The 23,283-nt window shown below is 40.8% G+C and overlaps 1 protein-coding gene across 1 annotated transcript in view; it reads right to left on the reverse strand.

Moving 5' to 3' along the window:
• Nucleotides 1-23,283, reverse strand: part of WWTR1 (WW domain containing transcription regulator 1) — a 141,824-nt gene that overhangs the window by 13,034 nt on the left and 105,507 nt on the right. The window contains exon 4 of the mRNA XM_054480241.2: nt 12,097-12,299. Coding sequence (XP_054336216.1) covers nt 12,097-12,299 — 203 coding nt within the window. The remainder of the gene's footprint in view (nt 1-12,096; nt 12,300-23,283) is intronic.

Genomic DNA, 23,283 nt, shown 5'->3' on the forward strand with positions numbered 1-23,283 from the left:
CACCACCGTATTCCAGCCTGGGCGACAAAGCGAGACTCTGTCTCAAAAAAAGAAAAAAAAAAAAAATACAAGTTGAATCTGCAATTTCCAGGAGTTCTAAATTTAGATATAGTAAGAATCATTTCTGGAACTTCATGGGATAAAAAAATACACTATATATAACACATATGAATTGTTATCTGTAATAATATATAAAATTGTAAGAACAAATACCAAAAATTAGATAGAAAATAAATAGTTCTAAACTTTCCCATTAATTTAAATTACTCCTAGCTGTTTCTAGTAAATAAAACATAAAATAATGCTTGTGTGTGTCTAAATATATAAATAAAATATATAAATAAAATTTAAAGGATTATTTATGATAACCAAAGCTGAAAAACCTATTTGTTTCACTGTGCCATTTCACATTTGTTCCATCTATTTTAAATCACAGAGAACAGAAGCTCTTCTCCAGCACTGATGTTTCCCTAACTACCCTGAAGACTTAACCACCAAGTCATCCTAAGGGCAAATGCTGCCTTCTGTCTGTAGGGGGCTCACAGTATCATTTTCTACCTTCAACTGACGAACAAATAAGAGAAAAATCAGAAAGGGTGTTGAATCTACCCGGAATGATTGCTGCTTTTTTTTTGAGATGGAGTCTCACTCTCTCACCCAGGCTGGAGTGCAGTGGTGTGATCTCAGCTCACTGCAACCTTCGCCTACCGGGTTCAAGCAAGTCTCGTGCCTCAGCCTCCCGAGTAGCTGGGACTACAGGCATGTGCCACCACGCCCAGCTAATTTTTATATTTTTAGTGGAGATATGGTTGCACCATGTTGCCCATGCTGGTCTCGAACTCCTGGCCTCAAATGATCTGCCCACCTTGGCCTCCCAAAGTGCTGGGATTACAGGCGTGAGCCACTGCACCCGGCCTAAATAATAGCTTTGAAATATAAATTAGGCCAGTCTGAGTTAGAAAGTTATTATTTATAATAGGACACTTTGTCTAAGATTATTCCAAAATCATTCTTGTGTCACAAGTTATTCCACATAACAGCCAAAGTGAAGCTCACGTGACCCCCTGCTCTAAAGCGACCTGCTTCTTGCTCCACCTGGATGGTAAATAGAGCCAGGTCCTCACTGCAGACCACCACACCCTGCATAACAGCCCTGGCCACCCTTTCCTCCCACATCTCTGATGTGCTCCCCTCCTTCATCCCCTTCCAGTCTCCTGGTTTCTCTGCTGCTCCTCCCACCTCCTGCACCTGCACCAACTGTTCCATCTGCTTGCAAGGTGTTCCTCGAATCTTCCTAAAGCTTATTCCCTCACTTAATGCCTGCTTCCTACAGATGCCATCTCTTCAGAGATGCTCCTACCTCACCCCTGTCTAAAATGGCCTCACCCCGGTCATTTTCTGTCTCTTAATCTGCATTAATTTTCTTCAATGCAACTTAGGTTTTCATTCTCTGTCTTTCCTACCAGAATGTAAGCTCCACAAGGGAAGGGGCCTTGTTTATCATGTTCACTCCTGTATTCCAACTACCTTAACAGTGCTAGGCATACAGTGGGTACTTGCAAATATAAACTAAGAACATGCAATCTCACCTCAACCACAAATATGAGTGAAATAATAGCCTATTGTGTACAACCCAACTAGCCAGGTGCAGACTCCATCCTCAAGAAATGGTCCTGCTGCACTCTTTCCTGCCCCTAACATAGGATGAACAGGAGGGCCGAGTGGCCAGGAGCTAGATGCTTGAATTGGAACCCTGGTCCTGCTATCTAACAGAAAGGTATTTAACCCTCTGTTCTTCATTTGTAAAGTGGGGATAATAACAGCACCCATCCAAGAAGGCTGCTGTGATGATAAAACGGGATAACACTACAAGGTGCTTAGAACAATGCTGAGCACTCAAGATCACATAATAAATGCTGAAGGAATTATTATTATTTCATTTTCTGAATTCCAATCTCAAAAAAAACAAAATAAACAATTTTAAAAGTCACACTGTCATGTGGAACTGATCCACTTTAAGTGGTGAGAGGTTTCTTCCTGGTCAACTTTCACCTTGGAGGGATTAAACCGAAGTGTGAAATTCATCATAATGGTCACCAAGGCTAAGAAAACAATTTTTTTAAACAAGGAGAGGTTTATAAACCATTTTTATATAACATAAAATTTGTTCTGAATATAAATGGAAAGTAGTGTTTTATTTCACTTAAATTTTATAAGACAAGTTCTATATTTAGAGCTTTAAAAATTCTAGCCTTTTTTTGAATGAAAATACTTCCCCATTCCAACTCATGAACTGAAAGAGAAAAAGAAACTGTACAAAACTCGAGGTCTGAAAATAAAAGGGCTAACCTCACCAACATGTTGCCATCCAAACAGGGGAGGGGTTTGTTTTAAACTAAATTTAGGTATAAAATTAAAGCTCAGACCCAGTAGAATTTGGACTGCCACATGACATCCACTACCCTTGTATGGGTAAAAATGAAAGGCAAACATCTGACTTAGACCAAACAGCAGCAGTCAAAATGGATGAAACTAAAGCAGCTGAAGCAAAGACAAAGACAGACACTGGATGAAGTAAGCTTCCATGGAAACAGAGGGGTGACAGTTGGCCAAGACTGGCTGAGGGCATAACTCAAGGCCTCTGCCGCTGAGCATCGGTGGTGCAGCTGCCTTCACTCATCGCCCCGTCCTTCCTCTGCTCCCTCTGGTCGAGGCAGGAAAACAAACCCTAAGCTGGCTTGTCACTCATTTCCCACTGTGCTCCAGTTAAACAGGTATATTCACAGATCCCTTCCAGGGTCCCCTCTGTGTCCACCCTACCCTCCAAACAAACCTTCAGTTTCCTAGACCAAGCTCAAGACCTGCTTTCCGTCTCAAGAAGCAGGTCATCATTGCTTCTCTAGCTATTCCAACTGACCTCTTCCTCCAATCAACCTTCAAGTGCAAGGCTGAAGCCAGGTCCCTACCCAACACTTTACCTTACTGAAATCTTTTCAAAGAGTGAGCAGAGAACAACCAGGATGGAGAGGGGTCAGGGCATCACATCCTACGAAGAAGCGTGGGGCTATTTAACCACAGGGGAAGACTAGAAGGGCACACAGTGGCTCTCAAATTATTAATGAACTGTCACAGGAAAGAAGGAAGATCTCTTCTAGCCTAGATTTGAGGCAGATATGATGAAGGGCTTTCTAGTTACTTATCAGTTCAGTGCAGGAACTGCCTTCTTCTCAATTCTCCAGGCTATCAGCCACTGGATTTCTCAAACAGTAGTTGGGGTTTAAGTTGGGGTCCAGAGCTTGGCACCAAAAAGGCAGCATGGCACAAGAGAAAAACTGTCTTTGGAACCAGGAAGATTGGAGTTCAAATCCCAGTTCAGCTACTACATGTTGTGGCATCTTGAACTAAATTCTTAACCTTTCTTAACAGTTTGTTCATCTGAAAAAAAAAAAAAAAAGGTGGTCTATAAGACTGATCTTGCTGGGATGCTATAAAGATTAGAAAGTGTATTTATAATGGACCTGGCACAGTAAGGCAGTTAACAGAACAAGCTGCTGATAGTGTTAAATGGTGTGGGAGGCAGAGATATTAGCTAAAAATTGAATATTGCTTACTGTGTGTGAAACACTGTTTTAAGCCCTTTAACATGTTATTTCCCATCCTGGCTAACATGGTGAAACCTTGTTTCTACTAAAGATACAAAAAATTAGCTGGGCATGGTGGCATGTTCCTGTAGTCCCAGCTACTTGGGAGGCTGAGGCAGGAGAATTGCTTGAACCCAGGAGGCGGAGGTTGCAGTGAGCCAAGATCATGCCACTGCACTCCAGCATGGGCAACAGAATGAGACTCCGTCTAGAAAAAAAAAGAAAGAAAAGAAAAGAAAACATGCTATTTCATCTCATCCTCATGACAACCCAATTGTCTCCATTTCACAGATGAGGAAACTGAGGCTCAGAGTTAAGAGTGTGGCAAAGTCTCAGTGTGCCAGAGAAAGAAAAGTTGAGGGTTGAGGTTGGCAGACCTCAAATTGTCAACCCTTTCACCTACTGGCTGTGAGAATTGGGCAAGTTACTTCATTTTTCCGAGCCTGTTTTCCCAGCTATAAAATAGAAAGACCAACCCCTCTACCTCAGACAGTTCAGAGGAAATTTAATGACACAGCCGATTTAACTTTCCTGAACATAGTTTTCCTCCCTGAACAGGGCAACAGAATGAACTGGATGTATTCAATGACAGTTTTCAATGTATATGAGTGGAGCTCATGTCCTAGGAATTCAAAACCCATCAAGCAAAGTTACAGGTTCCAATTTTAAGGGCACTTTTCAGAAGGAAAGCTCTCCCTGTTAACCCTGACCCAACCCTCCTCCAACAAATTTATTTTTGTCTATGTCCAAGCTTGGGGTGGAAAGACTTGCAAAATAAGGGCTCAAGAATCTCTTGGTGAGTTTGTGGTCATCTATCTAGCTCTCTGAAGTGAGTAATTATTTATGGGTTAAAAATAACCTTTCCTAGCAGCTGGAGGACGGGTGATGTGTAAAATAGCTGGAGAAGTAAGCATGTGAAAGACAAATGATTATTTGTGAGCTGAAGGTGTTCCAGGAAGCAAACCTCAAACCTCCTCTCCTTCCAGGTCCTTGGCCTGCAGCTTGCCTGTGGAATAAACCAACAGAGGAGGTGAGAAAGTAAACAGCAGCTGAAAGCATCCGCAGCTCTGTCCCGCCTTGGCTGAGGGAACACTCTGCCAGCCAGCTCCTGCCCTCACCAGAATGCACTTCAAAAGGGAAACAAATGACAATCAGCTCTTCAGAGGCTGCTCTGCTTGATTTAAGTGTGTGTGGCTAGGGACTCTGCAAAAATGGAAGACTGGATTGTTTTAATTATAAAGGGTGGGGTGAGTAGAAAAAAAATGAAAAAAAAAAAAAAAAAGACAGTATTTTGAAATCCTAACATGAAAATAGTTATTCTGGATGCAGAGAAATTGCTTTCTCTGCCAAAACCCTGAGGGACTTCAGAGAGAGAATGCTGAATTATTTACCTTCTTTACGGGGGATGGCGGGGGAACAAAAAAAATTACGGATGTATATGTCTTTTTAATTCGGTGCCAAGGGATTCTAAAATGCACTGTTACACTTCCCAGAGACTCCCTTTTTGAAACAACTCACCACTAATGCTTAGCTGCCAGACTGCCCCTATAAAAGAACAATCGAAACTGCGATACTTTTAGGAAGCCATTTATTAAGTTTGTCATTATCATCTATGGTCTATTTGTTGCTCTTTTTACTCAGACTGCATAAAGCAAATTTGCATTATTCCACAATTGGTTTCTGTTGTCCTTTCAAATCACATTAAAGAAAACATTATAATTTAGATACTCATCTGTCTTCACTTAAAAAAAAAAAAAAAGGCTGAGGCCTGGTGCAGTGGCTCACACCTGTAATCCCAGCACTTTGGGAGGCCAAGGTGGGCAGATCACTTGAGGCCAGGAGTTCGAGACCAGCCTGGCCAACATGGCAAAACCCTGTCTCTACTAAAATACAAAAAATTAGCCAGGCGTGGTGATGAGCACCTGTAATCCCAGCTACTCAGGAGGCTGAGGCATGAGAATCACTTGAACCTGGGAGGTGAAGGTTGCAGTGAGCCAAGATTGTGCCACTGCACTCCAGCCTGGGTGATGAAGTGAGACTGTCTCAAAAAGAGAAGAAAAAGAAAAAAAAAAAAAGACTTGAATTGATACTATTATTCAACAACAAGGGCACACTCGGACATTTTGGAAAATGGATTATTTCTGGGACATGTAGGCAAATAAAACACTTGACACAAGCTAGAATGGAAGCTCTGTGAGGGAAGGGGCTGGGTCTGTTGTTCACAGCTGTACTTTTAATGCCTAGAGCATTTGTAAAACAAATATATGAATGAATGAACTTAAATAGCCAAGCTTATATGGAGGGATTTATAGATTCACAAAATGTTAGACTACGTGACTTCTGCTAACCCAGTCAACTCTGAAACCTAATGCTATGAAATGTTTTTCTAAAATTTAAATAGTCCCCTGTTCTGAAGCAAAGACTATGAAATAGCCTACATTTATGCTTCATGATCTGCTCCAATATGACACTTTCCTAGCTCGCTAAATAGCTATTCTTTGCATGACCAAAAAAAAAAACAGGCCTCAGAACCTTCCCCAGGCCAGTGCTGCTCACAGCCAGGTGTGTCCCCCTCCAGGAGCCCTCTGTCAGGATGGCTGTGCGAGGTCTGCCAGCTGGCCCGCCTGGCCTGGTGGCTGTCAAGCCCGGCAGAAATCCCACAGACCTGCCAAAAGAATTCCAAGGCCTCCCTCTTTTCTCGTCCCTGTTGCCCCAGCGACCGGAGGCCAGGCTTAGTCAGCATTTTTGTTTGACAAACTGCATTCTCCTGTCCCCCAACCCCCAAATTAAAAAAAAAAAAAAACGAAAGAAAAGGTTGAGGGTAAAAGCAGGGCTGAATTTGCTTGGGAGTAATGATTTCTCTACAAGGCAGCCCCTGTGAAGGGACAAGGGGGAGCCAAGGCTTTGCCACTTACTCATCTTCCAGGTCCTGGTCCTCGAGTTTAAAATCTTCCAGACAGATGGCCCCAAACCATTATATTTAAATGAATAATACACATGAAAAGAAATACTCGCTTCAGGTAAAGCCATATGCCTGTTTTCATGTCAAGGAATTGTTCTTTTAGATAAACAGGCATTGAGAAGCCTGTTTCTCAATGTCTTACCCGTGACTACGATTTCCCACTTCATTTGGTAAAGTTGCAATTATGCCTTTTAGGATACTGAGCAAATATTGCATTGAATTTTTCAGTTGTAACAACAGAATATTCTGTAGTCATTGTGGGTGTGTGTGGCTCATGACATTTAAAAATTTATGTACAGCCTGTTGTAGAAAGGATTCTAGGCGCTTTGGAATGAGTACATACAAAGTCACAGCACAACTTCACGGCTGACACAGAATAAACAAATGACTTCCCAATATATTAAGAAGAGGCAACAAAACAGTATTAAAGTATGCTACCACTTTTGTTTTTTAAAAAACAAAGTAGACACACTGATACACATGATACATACAAAAAGACTAGAAAGAAATCATCAGCATATTTACAGCCACTCTTTCTAGGTAAGAGTATAGGTGATTATAATTTCCTTTTTCGTTGTTTAGTATTTTATACATTCCGTACCATAAACATATGTTTTGTCTTTTTGTGTGTAGCAATTAATTTTCTTTTATTATTCTTTTTGTTTACATACAGTAAAATTCACTCTTTGTGGTATACATGTCTGAGTTTTGACAAATGCATAGAGCCGTGAAATAGCCACCACAACCAAGACACGGAACTGTGCCATCTGCCCCACAATTCCTCAGTGCTGCCCCTTTGGAGTCTACTCTTTCTGTACTGCCAACCCTGGCAAGTGCTCATCTCTTCTCTGTCTCCATAGTTTTGCTTTTCCAGAATGTCACATAAATGGAATCATACAGGATGTAGTTTTGGGGGGATGTCTGGCTTCTTGCGCTTAGCAAAAACACTTTTTTAAATGTTAATCACAAAAGTAACTCAGTAAATTACATTTTTAATTTTTTTTTTTTTTTTGAGACAGAGTCTCACTCTGTTGCCCAGGCTGGAGTGCAGTGGCTCGATCTCAGCCCACTGCAACCTCCACCTCCCAGGTCCAGGAGACTCTCCTGCCTCAGCCTCCTGAGTAGCTGAGACTACTGGCACCCGCCATTATGTCTGGCTAATTTTTGTATTTTTAGTAGAGACGGGGTTTCACCATGTTGGCCAGGCTGGTCTCAAACTCCTGACCTCAAGTGATCTGCCCGCCTTGGCTTCCCAAAGTGCTAGGATTACATGCGTCAGCCACCACGCTTAGTCAAAAATTAAAATTTTTTTCTACTTAAAAAAAACTCAACAAACCAAATTTTAATTTCCTTAAAAAAATGAAGAGAAAGCAAACCTTCAATAAGAATTGCTCTCTTTTTCTAGAGTTGCTATTTCTTTGGTGAACCTGAAGTAGCCTCACAGCCTTTGGGAAATTCAGTAAAAATAAAAGAAAACTCTATCACGGACAAAAGACTTCCTTTCACAGAAATGCACTCTTTATGTCTTCCATGTTAGATGCCTGTTGACAGTGGGAAGAGGTCTACTTTCCTGATATGGCTGTGTACTGCAGGCCTGGTGGCATCCCCTCATGCTTCCTGGTACCCCTCCACTTGGAGTGTCTGCCGCATTCCAAGATAATTCATCAATTATCAGATACAAGTAGCTCAGCTCTGTTGCTACACCAGCCAATGCTAAATTGGAGGGACTGCATTTAAGGAAATTCTCCTACTTCAGAAGATTCCTTATCAGCAGAAATACCAAAGCTTACTGGCTCTTTTGATCCTAATTCTGTAGCCGGTAACCTGAGGGGTCACTGGAAAGAAAAAGGAGTATCTGATGCTCACTTTCACAGAACTCTGCTCAGGTGCAGCTGGTCTCAGTTCCAGTAATGAAAGTCAAAGATGGTAGCCACTGGGCCCCTATGAAGCAGGAAATGGTTTTAATTTACTCTTCTGGTCTTTAATTTGGATTAAAGTTAATTATTTTTCCTTTTCTGCAAAAATACAAGTTATCTGAAGGCAGTCACGTCCCATTTACCTGTCTGTTATTTTCTACTAAATAAATATTGATTGAATGAATGAAGAGATAAAGGAATGAAGGAAAAAAAATATGAGCTTCCATACTGAAATACTGAAGGCTCACTTTAGATTTGTAGTCAAAGTTTCCCCAGATCCATTTTGTTAATGTTCTCGCATGATTTCAATGCCAATGAGTTAATAGGTGACCCTTTGGCATTGTGGTATACATCAAATGATGCAACAAGGACCAAGGAGTTGTTTTTTTCATGGCACAACATCATCAAACTATATGCCTAGTGGAACAACGGCACAGCAGAAGGAACAGGAAGAAAAATGAAACAATATTTATATAGCATATTCTCCATAGGGACCTTTCAGATTCGTCATATCATTCAAGAATGATAAAACTATAGACAGCAGTGATAATTTATTAATAATTAGGGGATAAATTCATCTACTTATTAAATTTTGCCAACCTCCCTTTCTACTATAGAAAGAGAGCATAGCCTGGGGCCTTGCTCCCAGACAGGCTCAGTTGGTAGAAGGGCAGGTAGGTCTAGGCCTGCCTGCAGGGCCTGGGCCCCAAGAAGACAGGCTGTACAATTAAGGCCGCCTACAAGCAAGAGGAGAGCCAATGTAATTACTAACTGTCCACTGAGCAAGGGATATTCAGGCAGTTGTTGACTACCCAGGACATAGGGGTAGGACAGAGAGAACAAACAGAAGTCTACAGATAATCTTTAAATTTCACCAGGACCACCATTTCCCCCATCTCTCCAAATTCCTACCAGATGCTGGAAGGCAACTAAACAAGTGAGCCAAAGATCACTTTTAATTCCAGTCCATTTCCCTGCTGCTGCCATGGCTTAGGTTCAAAAAATGAAGCAGAGAATCACCAAAAGAGTTCAAAAAATCCACCAAGATGAAACACAGAGCCCACACCTGAATACTGAATAATCAGGTGTCCTGGCAAATGCCCCAGAAAACTATTATAGAACACTCCAATGCCATTTATTACACGGTCTTAAATCATATCTTTGACAATCAGGAGCATGCTGCTTCTGCATGGGGAAAAAAATCTGCCATGATTAAAAAGTCTATTTAGACCTTTTCCTGTACTCCCTAACAAAAATAAAAAGGCATCAGAACACCAGAACCATCCACTCCACCACTCCATCTCCTCCTAACTCCACACACACACACACACACACACACACACACACACACACACACAGAGTCAAGGCTGAACTACGTGAGCCTCCGTGAGCAAATCTGGACAATCTTTTCTCCTGCTTCATATACAATGCAACAATGCAATTGCTCACTATGATGCAGCACAATGCCCCGCGTTCCACAGCCTCCAAGGATCAGCATTTAAGGAACTTGGTTGGCATTTCTGTAATATGAACCATCAGTACTACATCCTGGTTCAAAGGCACCTATAGCTGGAATAAAGGAAACAATTTGGGGCACTTTTCCCACCCCTTTTCAGAAATACTTTCTGTGGGAAAGAAGGAGGGGAAGCAAGAGAAAGAGAAACACACCCGCAAAAACAGAGAAGCAAGTCATTCTTTCAGAATGGTCACATCTTTGTGTAGAAAAGAAAAAACTCACTAAAGCTCATTTAAGTATAAAACTGAGAATGTATAAAATGCTGTTGGGATACTGTTTAATTTACCCTACATTATAAAATAGAAAAATTATTCCAAATAAAATTATTATTCAAAGACAGAAAACCATTAATAATACAATTACTTCCCATCAAGAAACATGACACTATATATCTAAAATCAGTATAAACAACCGTTAGCCTGAAATAACCGTGAAAGTTCAAACATAAATCCTCAGGGTAAAAGACACAACTGTAGTTACCTAATTATTAAGCTGTATTCCTCAAATTTGGAGGAAAGTTCAGCTGAGCAACAAAGCACAATTTATATTCATTTTCCTTATTTTCAAAGACTATATCTGAGAAATGATTTTAATTTACCATGCATTTTAAACCTCACACAATATAGATTTCTTATATCCTGGAATGTATTTGATGAGAAATACATTATTCATTTATGGAAGTCAACGTGTATTTTTGAAAGTATCAAATGTAGCTTTAAAAAAATAGCGTTTACCCTAACATGCTCAGTCCTTTCCTCCAAGAAAGTTCTCTGGAATGTTAAAACTACTTATTTCTCTAATTTCTCTAAAGTAGCGAAAGGAAGTTATTCACGTATCTTGCTTCATGTGAGTCACAAAACAAAGTCTGAAAAGTTAAAACAATAAACTGAAGATTTTCTCCCCAAAATGTAGCCAGAAAAAAAGTATGAGACCTGCAAACATGGGTTATATTAGCTTAGCAACACAGAATAAAGAATTCTGCTCTTCCATAGACCAAGCCACTGAAACAGGGAGACCACTGTGGGTTCTTTTAGGGATTCTCTTGTACTCGTTTTTGAAGTACAGCACTGAGCCTGACCCACAGAGGGCACACGGCAACATACTCCTGACTGACGGAATGAAAACTGAATGAATGGAGTATGGTACAAAAGTGCCTGATTGATGCCCAGGCAGTTTTGCAGAGCACTCTGTTAGAGTCCGTATACAAACCACTTTCCCTTCTCATTCTCCCTTCAGCTTCCCTCTTTTTCATGATCTGTGGTGGACCAAGATTCTTTGTCATTTCTTCTGAGGAACATCCACTCCACTATCTGCTTGAATCTGGGGGGGCAGGGGGGTGTTCTCTGTGACTACTTTGACCAAGAGAGTATGGCAAAAGCGACTCCATGACGGTTTCCAGGGCTAGGCCCCAAGAAATTGGCAACTTCTACTTCCTGTCTCTTAGAATGCTTTTTCCTGAAAACCCAAGCTGCTATGTAATAAGTACCACTACTCTGAGTTCGCCACACCATAGACCCCAGGCTTTTGTTCCAGCTAAGCCCAGTCTTCCAGCAATCCTCACCATCGTGCCACCCACTTAGGTAAAGCCATTGTGAACTATCCAGACCAACCCACCTACCAGTTGAATACCACTAAATGACCTCAGTCAATGCCATGTAGAGCAGAAGAATAGCCCAGGTGAGCCCCTTCTAAATTCTGACCCACAAAATTGTGTGATACAATGAAATGGCTATTTAAGCAACTACATTTTGGGATAATTTGTTACACAACAACAGACTCTTGTCTCTCTACTTTCTCCTTTCTCTCCTTCTAAAGACTAGCAGTGGAAGCCAAAGGCAGCCATGCTAATACAGCTCATCCTTGTACCCTTAAGCTTGGTTCTGAAAATGCAGGCAGAACACTGAGAGAAGAAACTGGATTTTAATCAAGAGGCTTGGAGTAGGGCTTTGAGCCCTATTGTCTCTTCTCTAGAAGCATTACCCTGAAGGTAAGCAGCTACCTACCCATCAGCTTTGGCACCAAGGCCAGGGAGCCTCCACCAGACACCATGGAAAGCCATACCTGCCTCATGAGCTCCTCTTGGCGCATTCGAATCCTTTCTCTCTCCATCTGGATTCTCTGAAGCCGCAGTTTCTGCTGCTGCTGCTGCTGAGTGGTCAGCGCATTGGGCATACTCATGAGCCCTGCGGGTGGGTTCTGAGTGGGGTGGTTCTGCTGGCTCAGGGTACTGGGGGCCATCTGCTGCTGGTGTTGGTGATTCATCACTGCAAGAGGGAAGAACATACAGATTAATGACCAGGGCCCACAATACCTTATCAAAAATAGACCATCAGAATGTTTTGTGCTTTGGAGTATAGATTCCTGAGATTCCTTCCAAAGTACTTTCCTGTTAACCATTACTGTTTAAGTAATTATTACCTTAATTCAATTCACGGAGGCTCGAATACTGGCCCCAATCCTGACTCATCTAGCCTCGGCTTTTGTTTCTGTTAAAATCTCATTTCACACCTCCCTGTCTAGAGTACATTTTAAGTCTTACATAGAACACAGTGGTCTAAAGCAAATTCCACAAAGGTTATCACAAGTTATGAGAAAATTTCACCAGATCATTTGTGTGTGTGTGTGTGTGTGTGCGCACGTGTATACTTTCTCAGTTAATTTGTGTGTTTATGGCAGAGGTAAGGAGGGCATGTGATCTTTGGTACACAAACCAGTGAATTGACAAGCAACATGTAACACAAAGCACCTAGATCAGGAGCCGACATATAAGGAGGACTCCATTAATCCTTTGTTTGAAAAGCATGCCACAAGGAAGCCTGAGCTATGAGCTAAACTCAGGAACAAATATCTGATTGAGAAAAAAATGTTTGTTTCTTCAAAGGGAGAAATTAGCGAGAAAGAAATTACGCAGAAATGCTAAACATGTTGTGCCTGGATAAAGGCATGAGAAGTATTTTAAATTTTTTTAAAATTCTCTGCATTTAACAACCAATAAAATTTCAGCATATAGAACTTCACTTTACGGCCAGGAGCAGTGGCTCACGCCTGTAATCCCAGCACTTTGGAAGGCCAAGGCGAGCGGATCATGAGCTCAGGAGATCGAGACCATCCTGGCCAACATGGTGAAACCCCATCTCTACTAAAATACAAAATAATTAGCCGGGCATGATGGTGCATGCCTGTAGTCCCAGCTACTCAGGAGGCAAAGGTCAGGGAATTGCTTGAACCTGGGAGGCGGAGGTTGCAGTGAGCCAAGATCGCGCCACTGCACTCCAGCCTGGTGACAAAGAGAGACTCTGTCTCAAAAAAAAGAGCTTCACTTTACAAAAATAATTTTAAAATCCTTAAATAAATTTTATAATTGGTATTTCTACAAAAATGCATTTTTAAAAGTGCTAGTTTTTCTCAAAATTGTTTACCAGTCAAATTTGCTTAACTTCTGCTGGGCAATGTCATGTAATAAAGAAAACCATGCTTTTCAGTCTATTTCCTCCTAGGTCAGGGTCAAAGACAACCAGGTATAATTTTATATACTCACTTCATTTCTGAGAAAAAAAAGATCAATTTTTGCTATATTTGGTATCATTAACTTTAAAACATTTTATAATATATGTATATTTTTTATAATATTTCATATATATGTATATATTTTAAACACAGAGACGAGGTTTCACTATGTTGCCTAGGCTGGTCTTGAACTCCTGGGCTCAAGCAATCCTCTCACCTTGGCCTCCCAAAGTGCTGGGATTGCAGGTGGAAGCCACCACGCCTGGTGGCTTAAGTTAAATACTTTTCATCTTCAGTTTGCTATGGATATTATGTAGAAATATGATTTACAAGTAAATTTCCTTAAATGAATTAAAGTAGCCCAATCTCAATATATTAAATATATGTATTAAATGTATAATATATGTGTATATTTGAACGACATATATATAGATTTGAAAGACAATACCAACACTGAAGCTTTTCTAGAGAAGAATAGATTTCTTTGAGGAAGAATTCAATGGGAGAGATTTCTCCAGGATGGAGGTGAGAGTGGGATAAAAATGTTCTTTTTTTATTCATACGCTCACTGAAATTGTTATTGCAATTCCTGCTGTGTGTCATGCACAGGGCTTAAACTTGGAAAAACAGCTCCTGCCTTCATGAGAACTAACGGACTGGTGGTGGAAGAGAGGTGTGAAGAAATGAGATGGGTTTTTATGTGTGGCTTATGGAACGTGAAACTGTTAGGCTACATAAGGAACCTGGGAGATAATCTAGTCCATCCCCTTATTTTATGGAATAGGGACTGTAACCCAGAAAGGTTAAAGGATGTGCCCTGGTTAGTGGCAAGTAGAGCCAAGACCAAAATCGAGATCCTCTTGTACCCCGTCCAACTGTCCCTAGCCACCTTCTGTCACATCTTAGACTGAAGAAAAGGAACAATTGCTGAAGCCTCAGAGCAACCCTGTAAAGACAATCTGTCTTCAATTGTTTGCAAGAAAGTACCACACACATAGCAGGTCATCAAAATAGGGACCCAAATGTTGCTTGCATTACTAAGAAGAAGGGCTTGAAGAGAGCCTGGATAGATTTACAACTCTGGGCCCAATAACATGCTAGTAAAAGGGAAGATATCAGCGTATATTGCCTAGACAGTTTAGGTTTCCCCCTTAGAATTAAGCCCACCACCAAGAACTCTCACCTCCTGGCCCAATCCCAGGTACACAGGGAAAGCTCAGGAAACGACCTGATGAATGAATAAAACCAGTTGGGCATTTCTTACACTCTTAGATTAAGAACGAGAGAAAAAGCACAGTCATGATCGATGCCAAAAAACCTGAAATGAGTATTTCACTTCTAGAGCTTGTTATAGTATAATTACAACTTCTACTTGAAGGCCTGGGGTGGGAGGTAAAGGATTTTGCACAGATGGTGTCACAGGGGAAAAGTTCTCTTAAGTACAGATTCAAGTAAGACAAAATCCAGACATCCAGAAGGGTTTAATTCATGAAAACTATTTCAAGCCAGGGAAGAGAGGCGCAGATGGAAGAATGATAATTATTTCAAGGAACAGGCATTTCTGAACCTTCTATAAAAGTATGTTCTTACTAGTAGTTATATTTAATATGGTAGTATCTGATACAACTACTAGAGACAAAAAAGATGCCCAATAGTTCTGATATCAGAAATACCCAGGTTAGGAAAACAAGGCTTCAAAGGCACAGGTTGTTAACCCTATGTTGTTGTTGTTATTGTTGTTTTGAGACAGAGTGTCACTCTATCGCCCAGGCTGGAGTGCAGTGGTGCCATCTTGGCTCACCGCAACCTCTGCCTCCCGGTTTCAAGAGATTCTCCTGTCTTAGCCTCCCGAGTAGCTAGGATTACAGTCGTGTGCCACCCTGCCCCGCTAATTTTTGTATTTTTAGTAGAGACAGGATTTTGCCATGTTGGCAGGCTGGTCTCCAACTCCTGGCCTCAAGTGATCCACCTGCCTCAGCCTCCCAAAGTGCTGGGATTACAGGCATGAGTCACCGCGCCCAGCCCTATGTTAATTTTTATAACTTAGATACTTTGAAAAATTTTAAAACTGACTCAGGCCTGATGACTTACTGACATAACAAATTCTAGTAGGACTATCATCAGTCACTTAGGAAGACTGCCCTTGTCAGTGTACAAAATGCTGCATTAGGCGTACTCACAAGCAGTATACTGTGTTACTCAAAGCCACATAGCAACCAGATATTGCTCAGCAGATTTTATTAATAACTGAATCCTAATCTGGGGGAGTTTCAGACTTGGAGAAGAGCTCTTCCCAAGCCACACCTATGTGAGTCTTTAAAACACTTGCCCCTACTTGAGACATTCACAGGAGGTAATGGTGGAGACATTGGTTTCTTCCATTTAATTTAGATTTGATCATTCAGACTAAACATCTCTCATTATTAGCTGTAGAGTCTGGAAAAGAGTGGAACTTAGATGATAGCTTTGTTTTCAAAGTAAAGCACATATCAACAGAGCAGTTTGTACAAGGATATTCAAAACAGTATTGTTTATAATTGCAAAAGATTAAAAATGATCTTAATGTCCATCAGTGGGAGATAGGGTCCACCCATTTAGAGAAATTCTGTATGATGATTCCAATGCTTCTTAGAGATCATCCAGAAGGGGAAAAACCCAAAGGACAGAACTGTATTATGAGCATGTTACTATTTGTGGTTAGAAAAGGTGGGGCATGTTATGCATGTGCAGCAAATCTCCACAGAAGGGTATACCTGAGACTGGCAACAGTGAGCACCTCTGCAGAAGAAACTGGGTATCAGGGATGGGAGATCTTCCTTTTCCTTTTCTGTACTATTTTAAGTTTTCCTACATGATTTTATCATTTAATGTAAAACATAAGTGAAAATAAAAATTTTAAAGCATAAAACAAAAACATGGCCATGTAAGCATCAAACTCAATATTTTGTTGGTAGAGTGAAAAAAAGAAGCCCCAAATTATCTGAAAAATAACAAATACAGCTTAGGATATAATCAAGACTGTCAAAGCTGAGAGTCTGCTTGGTGCAACCTCTCCTTATGGAGATGAGGAAACCAAAACTCAGAGAAAGTGAATTTTATCAAGGTCATAAAACCGGTCGGTACCCCGGAAGCCAGGTGACTTGTCTCAACCCAGGAATCCACAATTCACCTTGCCACTCTGCTCCCTCTAGTTGTTTAATTTCAAACCATACTGAACCATCACTGACATTGGAGCTCATGAGCTTCACTTGTGGTTGAGGTTCCTTAAAACCACTGCTTTGACATTGAGGGCAGAGGAGGCCTAAGGCAGAGAAAAAGAGAAACAAAGTCCTCAGCAGAGGATGGGAAGGCAAAACATCTAAATTTGTGATGAACAAAATACTCCTTGGGATAATATTCCAGAACATTTTAGGGAGAGAACAATAGTTCCATTAAAAAAAAAAAAAAAGCTAGGCGAGGTGACTTACGCCTGTAATTCCAGCACTTTGGGAGGCCAAGGCAGATGGATCGCCTGAGGTCAGGAGTTCGAGACCAGCCTGGCCAACATAGTAAAACCTATCTAGTAGTAAAACCTATTTAGTAGATTTTAGTAAAATCTACTAAAAATACAAAAAATTATCTGGGCGTGTTGGCAGGTGCCTATAATCCCAGCTACTTGGGAGGCTGAGGCGGGAGAATGGCTTGAACCCGGGAGGTGGAGGTTGCAGTCACCCGAGATCATGCCATTGCACTCCAGCCTAGGCAACAAGAGTGAAACTCCAGCTTAAAAAAAAGAAAAGAAAAGAAAAGGCAGAGTATTCCAAATGCAGTACCTGAGGCCAAGCCGGATTAAGGGCAGACTGCCACAAACTGCCTCAAAAAGGCTAAAGACCTCATCAGCTCTAGACCATTGCCAGTCCCCACAGAAAGGAATAACCCAAACAGAAGATTTCTCCATCGAAGCAGGAATGCATCAAAGCTAAAGCAGGGACATCTTTTTTGTTTTTCCTTCCAAGAGAGTCAGAATTTAAATTTAGATTCCCATTTATCTTTTTCTTTTTCATTGTTTTCATCTCCTTCCCCCCCCCCCTTTTTTTTTAATAATTGGCTTTCTCTTCTGTGTTTGGACATTGATAAAACCATGCTCTGCAGATGTGTGACCAGAAACATTTAATTGGCATTATTCAATATAAAGGAAAAAATCACACACACAAAAAACCGCCAGTGCCAAGGCATCTGAGATACAAACACACTTTTGATTCAATGACTGTGTCCTTGGTGAAGCAAACAGTCAACACGGGAATGGGGCGGAGGTGGGGGTTATTCACGTAGGACATGACCCTCTGGTTAGTGCTGCCTGGGACAATACACACTTGGTCATTTCTACAAAGCTCTAAGTGTATGCTCAAGGCGAGGAAGTTCCCTGGACTCAATTCTAAGCCAGCACAAGATTTGCTATATAAGAAGCAAACATGGAAAAGGTAAAGGATTCAATCCTGAACTTTTGCCTTTTGCAACACCAGGAAACAGAGAGCCACAGCTCATAGAGAAAGTGCTTTTGGCAGCTTCCCTAAGCCAGGAGCTGCAGACGATGAGGGAGGCCAGTGAATCAGAGGCTGCCCAGAGCACCTCCTGGAATGTTTCACAAACGTCTTTTTGGCCTCGGCGGGTTTCAGTGGCTTGCTCTTCTATGTCCTGGGCTTGCTTCCCTCATTTTTAAAATAGGTTTTAGTTACACACACACACATATACAATGCCAAGTGAAGAAAACAAAACCATAAGGGTAAGCTCAACTACGAAAACCATAGCGGACAGGCCTGCAAGGGGCTGGCTCTGAGTAGATCATGGAAAGAACAGCTGGCACCCAGTGGCTAGAAGTCACACCTAAGTGCTAGGAAGACACAGAAATTACTTGACTCCCTTCAAATTCTTCTCCCCAGTTCACATGTGAGTCTTGGAAGGTGAAGAAGAATATTTTAGGCTAGTATGCGTTTCTTGTTGCATCTCCCTCCTCTCTCCTTTCGACAACAAACTTCTCAGTGGAGGTATCTCTACTCTTGGCACTTTGAGGTGAATTTTTTACAATATGTGGTTTTGTTAATGTGTCAGAGGCACAATTCCATTTAAGTGAATGGGTAAGGCCTCCCCAAGCCCTCCATGACTTTTTCCAACCTCAGCACCTATTTCCTAACTGTACTTCGGTTCCAACAATAATGGGGAGTTTTCACAGGCTGTAGACTATGGTTCATTAGTTTAATAAAAACATAATTTCCACAAATCCATATTCATATGAACAGATAATTAAACAAATAAATGGAGGAAGAAGAGACAAATCTCCCTTACAGAGGAATTCAAAATCATTTATGTAGACACACCATGCTCAAAGGTGGGGGGGATGGGAGGTAACATAACTGTAAATAGTGAGTTCATTCCAAAGAACACAGGATTGAATGAGTGGTGGTCGATGGGAGTTGGGGGGCAACATTACTGTACAAAAACTTGGAAAATACTACCTTGGCCAGGTGATCAAGATCAACATTAACAGTGACAAGTCATGATAATAGTGTGCACCCTTGATGTGATATAATTAGAATAACACTTTATATCTGTAGTCTTCCTCCAACAACCTATAACTCCAGTCTACCTATGAGAAAAATATCAGACAAATTTCAATAGAAAGGCATCTTACAAAATACCAAAGCAACGCTCCTTAAAACTATTAAGGTCATCAAAAACAAGGAAAGTTTAAGAAACTGTCACAGCCAAAAGGAGCCTAAGGAGACATGATGAATAAAGGCAATGGGGGCTGAGCGCCATGGCTCACACCTGTAATGCCAGCACTTTGGGAGGCTGAGGCAGGAGAATCACTGGAAGCCAGGAGTTCAAGACCAACCTGGGCAACATAGTGAGGCCCTGTCTCTACAAAAAATTTTAAAAATTAGCTGGGCATGGTGGCATGCATTTGTGGTCCCAGCTACTTGGGAGGCTGGGGCAGGAGGATCACTTGAGCCCAGGAGGAAGAGACTACAGTGAGCCATAATCGTACTACTGCCTTCCAGCCTGGGCAACAGAGTGAAACCTTGTCTCAAAAACAAAACAAAACAAAACAAAAAAACAAAGGTAATTTGGTATTCTGTATGGGACTCTGGAACAGAAAAAGATATTAGATAAAAACTAAAGAAATCTGAATAAAGTATGGATTTTAATAATAACTGGCTCACTAATTATAACAAATGTAGCATATTAACGTAATACACTAACAACAGGGGAAACTGGGTGAGTGAGTGTATAGGAACTCTCTTCTCAATTTTAATATAAAACTAAAATTGGTTTGAAAAACAGCACATTTTAATGTGCCCAGTGAATACCAGGAACTGTGCCGGCTACTCTCTCTTTAATAGTCAATATTAATTTAATAGTCAATGGTTGGGGTATGTAAAAATGGACACAATCTTTAAGAGAAAATCTGGTCTATTATGTGTCCCAGGGGAATAAATAGATATTAAGCTAAAATTTTTTAAATTGCTTCTAGAAGTGTTCCCTGGTCTAATAAGACTGGCAAATGTTGGGCTAAAGAAAGTTAAAATAATTCATTTTATTGGAAGATTTTTCAGTCTTTAGTGTAATAGGGGGTACCAAGACTTTCTGAAAGAGATATATGAATTCAGCAATTCGTTTCTCAAATTTGCAAGGCTGATGTTCTTCTGGATAGGAATACTAGGAAATGCTGGTCCACTGTAACTTAGTGGATGTCTTGGCAGAGTACTGAATTATAAATTAAATATGAATGAATATTATATTAAGTCCCTACTGTGTGCTTAGCTCTTTAAAATTAAAGAAGCTGTTTAGGACACGGAGCCAGAAAAGGGAAAAAAGCAAACAGGGAATGTTGAACAAAGCAGTTTCATGTGCCTAGAATGAGGGACTGCTGTTCAAGATACACAGTAATAGAAAAACAAAGCAAAACAAAATACAGGAAAAGTAAGGGTTATAAAAGACTGCTTGAATATCTGCTGACATTTTCCATACGCACATGTTGATTTAAAAAGAAAATTTCAAAGATGGCTTAACTTCCTTATCAGTTTTCACAGGTAGTTAGCAAAGCCTTGCTAAATTAACTTCAGTTACATATATTCAAAATTATCTATCTTTCAGTTTTTTTTTTTAAAAACTTGCTTCTATAATAAAACCACATCAACTATTCCAAATAACACTTCTAACATCATCCTTTAAGAGTAGAACAGGTAAAGCCAGCACGGTGGCTCACACAGTAATCCCAGCACTTTGGGAGGCTGAGGGGGGCAGATCACCTGAGGTCAGGAGTTTGAGACCAGCCTGACCAACATGGAGAAACCCCATCTCTATTAAAAACACAAAATTAGCTGGGCATAGTGGCACATGCCTTTAATCCCAGCTACTCGGGAGTCTGCGGCAGGAGAATTGTTTGAACCAGGAAGGCAGGAGGTTGCAGTGAGCCAAGACCACGCCATTGCTCTCCAGGCTGGGCAACAAGAGTGAAACTCCGTCTCCAAAAAAAAAAGAGTAGAACAGGTAGAGGCTGACATTTTTAAAACTTGAACGCAGTCTCTTCAAAATAGGTAAATATGCAACATTCAAAGGCATACACTGGGTAATACACTTGATATGGCATCTGGGAAACTTCCTCCTTGGAACAAGTGTTTAATTCAGTTTGATGTTTGGGCCAGTAAGTTCATATAAACTTCATCAGAAACAATTTCCAGGAACCTAAACCCAACATGAGAGGGGAGCATAAGAGCTTCCAAAAGTTAGATGCAAAGCTTTACAATCACCTCATTCTCTTCTTCTCTGTCACAGAGGGTGACCAATTATCCTGCTTTGCCTGGGACTGAGGGGTTTCCCAGGACACAGGTCACAGTGCTAAATCTGGGAAAGTCCCAGGCAAACAGGATGGTTTTTCACTCTAGGCCTATGGCCGTCCATAGACCTAGGGCTAACTCAGGGCAGCAGAACTCAAATTTCCTATTTCCACCCTAATGCCTTCCCTTAAAAAGAGAACCAGGAGCCAGTACAAAATGACCATTCATTATTCAGAACTGTCAGGCTATCCAGATTAGCTGTCAGTGTGTCCTCCCTGGATTAAAACTAGGTGGTTGTCCTTTTGTATCCATATTATGTGATAATTGGAATGGGAATATTACATACTCACTTTCTCTGTAATTTTTGAAGGAAATCAAGCACTATTTATGACATTTGTGTCATATATATGATATATGACTGCATTATATCACCCATAAACATGCACTTGGTTAAGTGTGAAAGTCAGGAAAATCTTTCTTGTTGTACTCCTGGTTAAGCCATACACCTGAAGTGAAGCTCTTTTAAGAAACATTGAACTATTCTCTTCCTGTGATTTGAACTAACTCTCATGTTCCTGGACTTGTGCTCTTTATAAACAAGACCTGGGAAAGAGCAAAGTCTCCCCCTACCCCTTGGGACCAATCACAATGATGTGGATCTTCCTTTCTTACAAAAATGGAACAAAAATAATTTTAGTGCATTTCAAATCTGATTAAGGCACAGAGTAGGCACTAAATACATTCTCCCTAAAGTAAGGTTAAGGGAGGTTAGAAATTGGTAACAAAATATCAGTTCCATTTATAGCAAGATGATCATCATAGGCTTTTTAAATTTCAAATAGAAACATAATCAAGACGACAACTCAAAAAAAAACTGGAAACACCTCACCCATAACTCATCTTCTCTAGAGGATACATTTTAACCCTTACCTCTAGTTTCACAAGAGAATATCCAAAGGGTACCACATTCTAGTTGCTGCTTCCTCTTACTTCCAGAGCATAGTTGCCTGCTTAGCCCCATTTCATTTTGAGTTTCACTCATGATTTACAAACTCATCACTTTCTCCACAGCACTCATTACAGGTGAGGGCCATGTATTTACCCGACTTTGTGCTATCACCATAGAAATTCAGGATAGAAAGGTCTTAGTCCATTTAGAGCAATGGTTCTCAAACTTTTCTTTAGTAGTAGAATCCTTCTCTAGAGCCAAGTGTACGGCTTGAAGCAGAGGCTATCCTTATGTCCCAGGGTTCTTTCATCAGCTGAGGAAATGAGCACTTAAAGTCAGCACCTTTGACTGTCTTCTCTAAATTCTCTTGGTCTTGCTTTCACTCTGCTTTCCCTTCAGGCATTTTTCAAGTGTCATGCTGAAACTTTAAACAAATGTTTAAAACACATTGAACAGGGCCCAGCTTTTGGAAACTGAACACTAAGGTTAGCTTCTGCTCACATCCCCCTGAGATTCTAGCATGGGACTTTGGGACAGACTTTAAAACCAATGATTTAGACTAATTCACTTATTTTAGAGATGAAGAATATTGGAAGATTAAATGCCTCAGCCCAGATCTCAGGAACAGGCTGCGACAAACCTAGGAAACCCGGAACGCCTGCTAGAATACTACAGCTGGCATTAGCTGCATGGATCACCAATTACTGCTCAATGATCACCAACGGATCACCAATCACTGCCCAATCCTTTTTTGTAGTCATCAAAATATACGTGATAAGTTAAATTTGGTGACAAGGCCAAGTAGTGTTTCCTTTTCCCTATTTCATGAAAAAGTCTAATGCAGACTATTTTAATTAACTTATTTACTTTAAAATGATGGGATCAACGTGAATTGCATGTTTTGATGACACCATTTGTGTGAGCTCACTTTATAGAAATGGTAGAGCACTTTGTTCTTCAATCCTCCAAAAAAAA

The sequence above is a fragment of the Pongo pygmaeus genome, chromosome 2 (assembly GCF_028885625.2).
Source record: "Pongo pygmaeus isolate AG05252 chromosome 2, NHGRI_mPonPyg2-v2.0_pri, whole genome shotgun sequence".
NCBI classification, from domain to species: domain Eukaryota; kingdom Metazoa; phylum Chordata; class Mammalia; order Primates; family Hominidae; genus Pongo; species Pongo pygmaeus.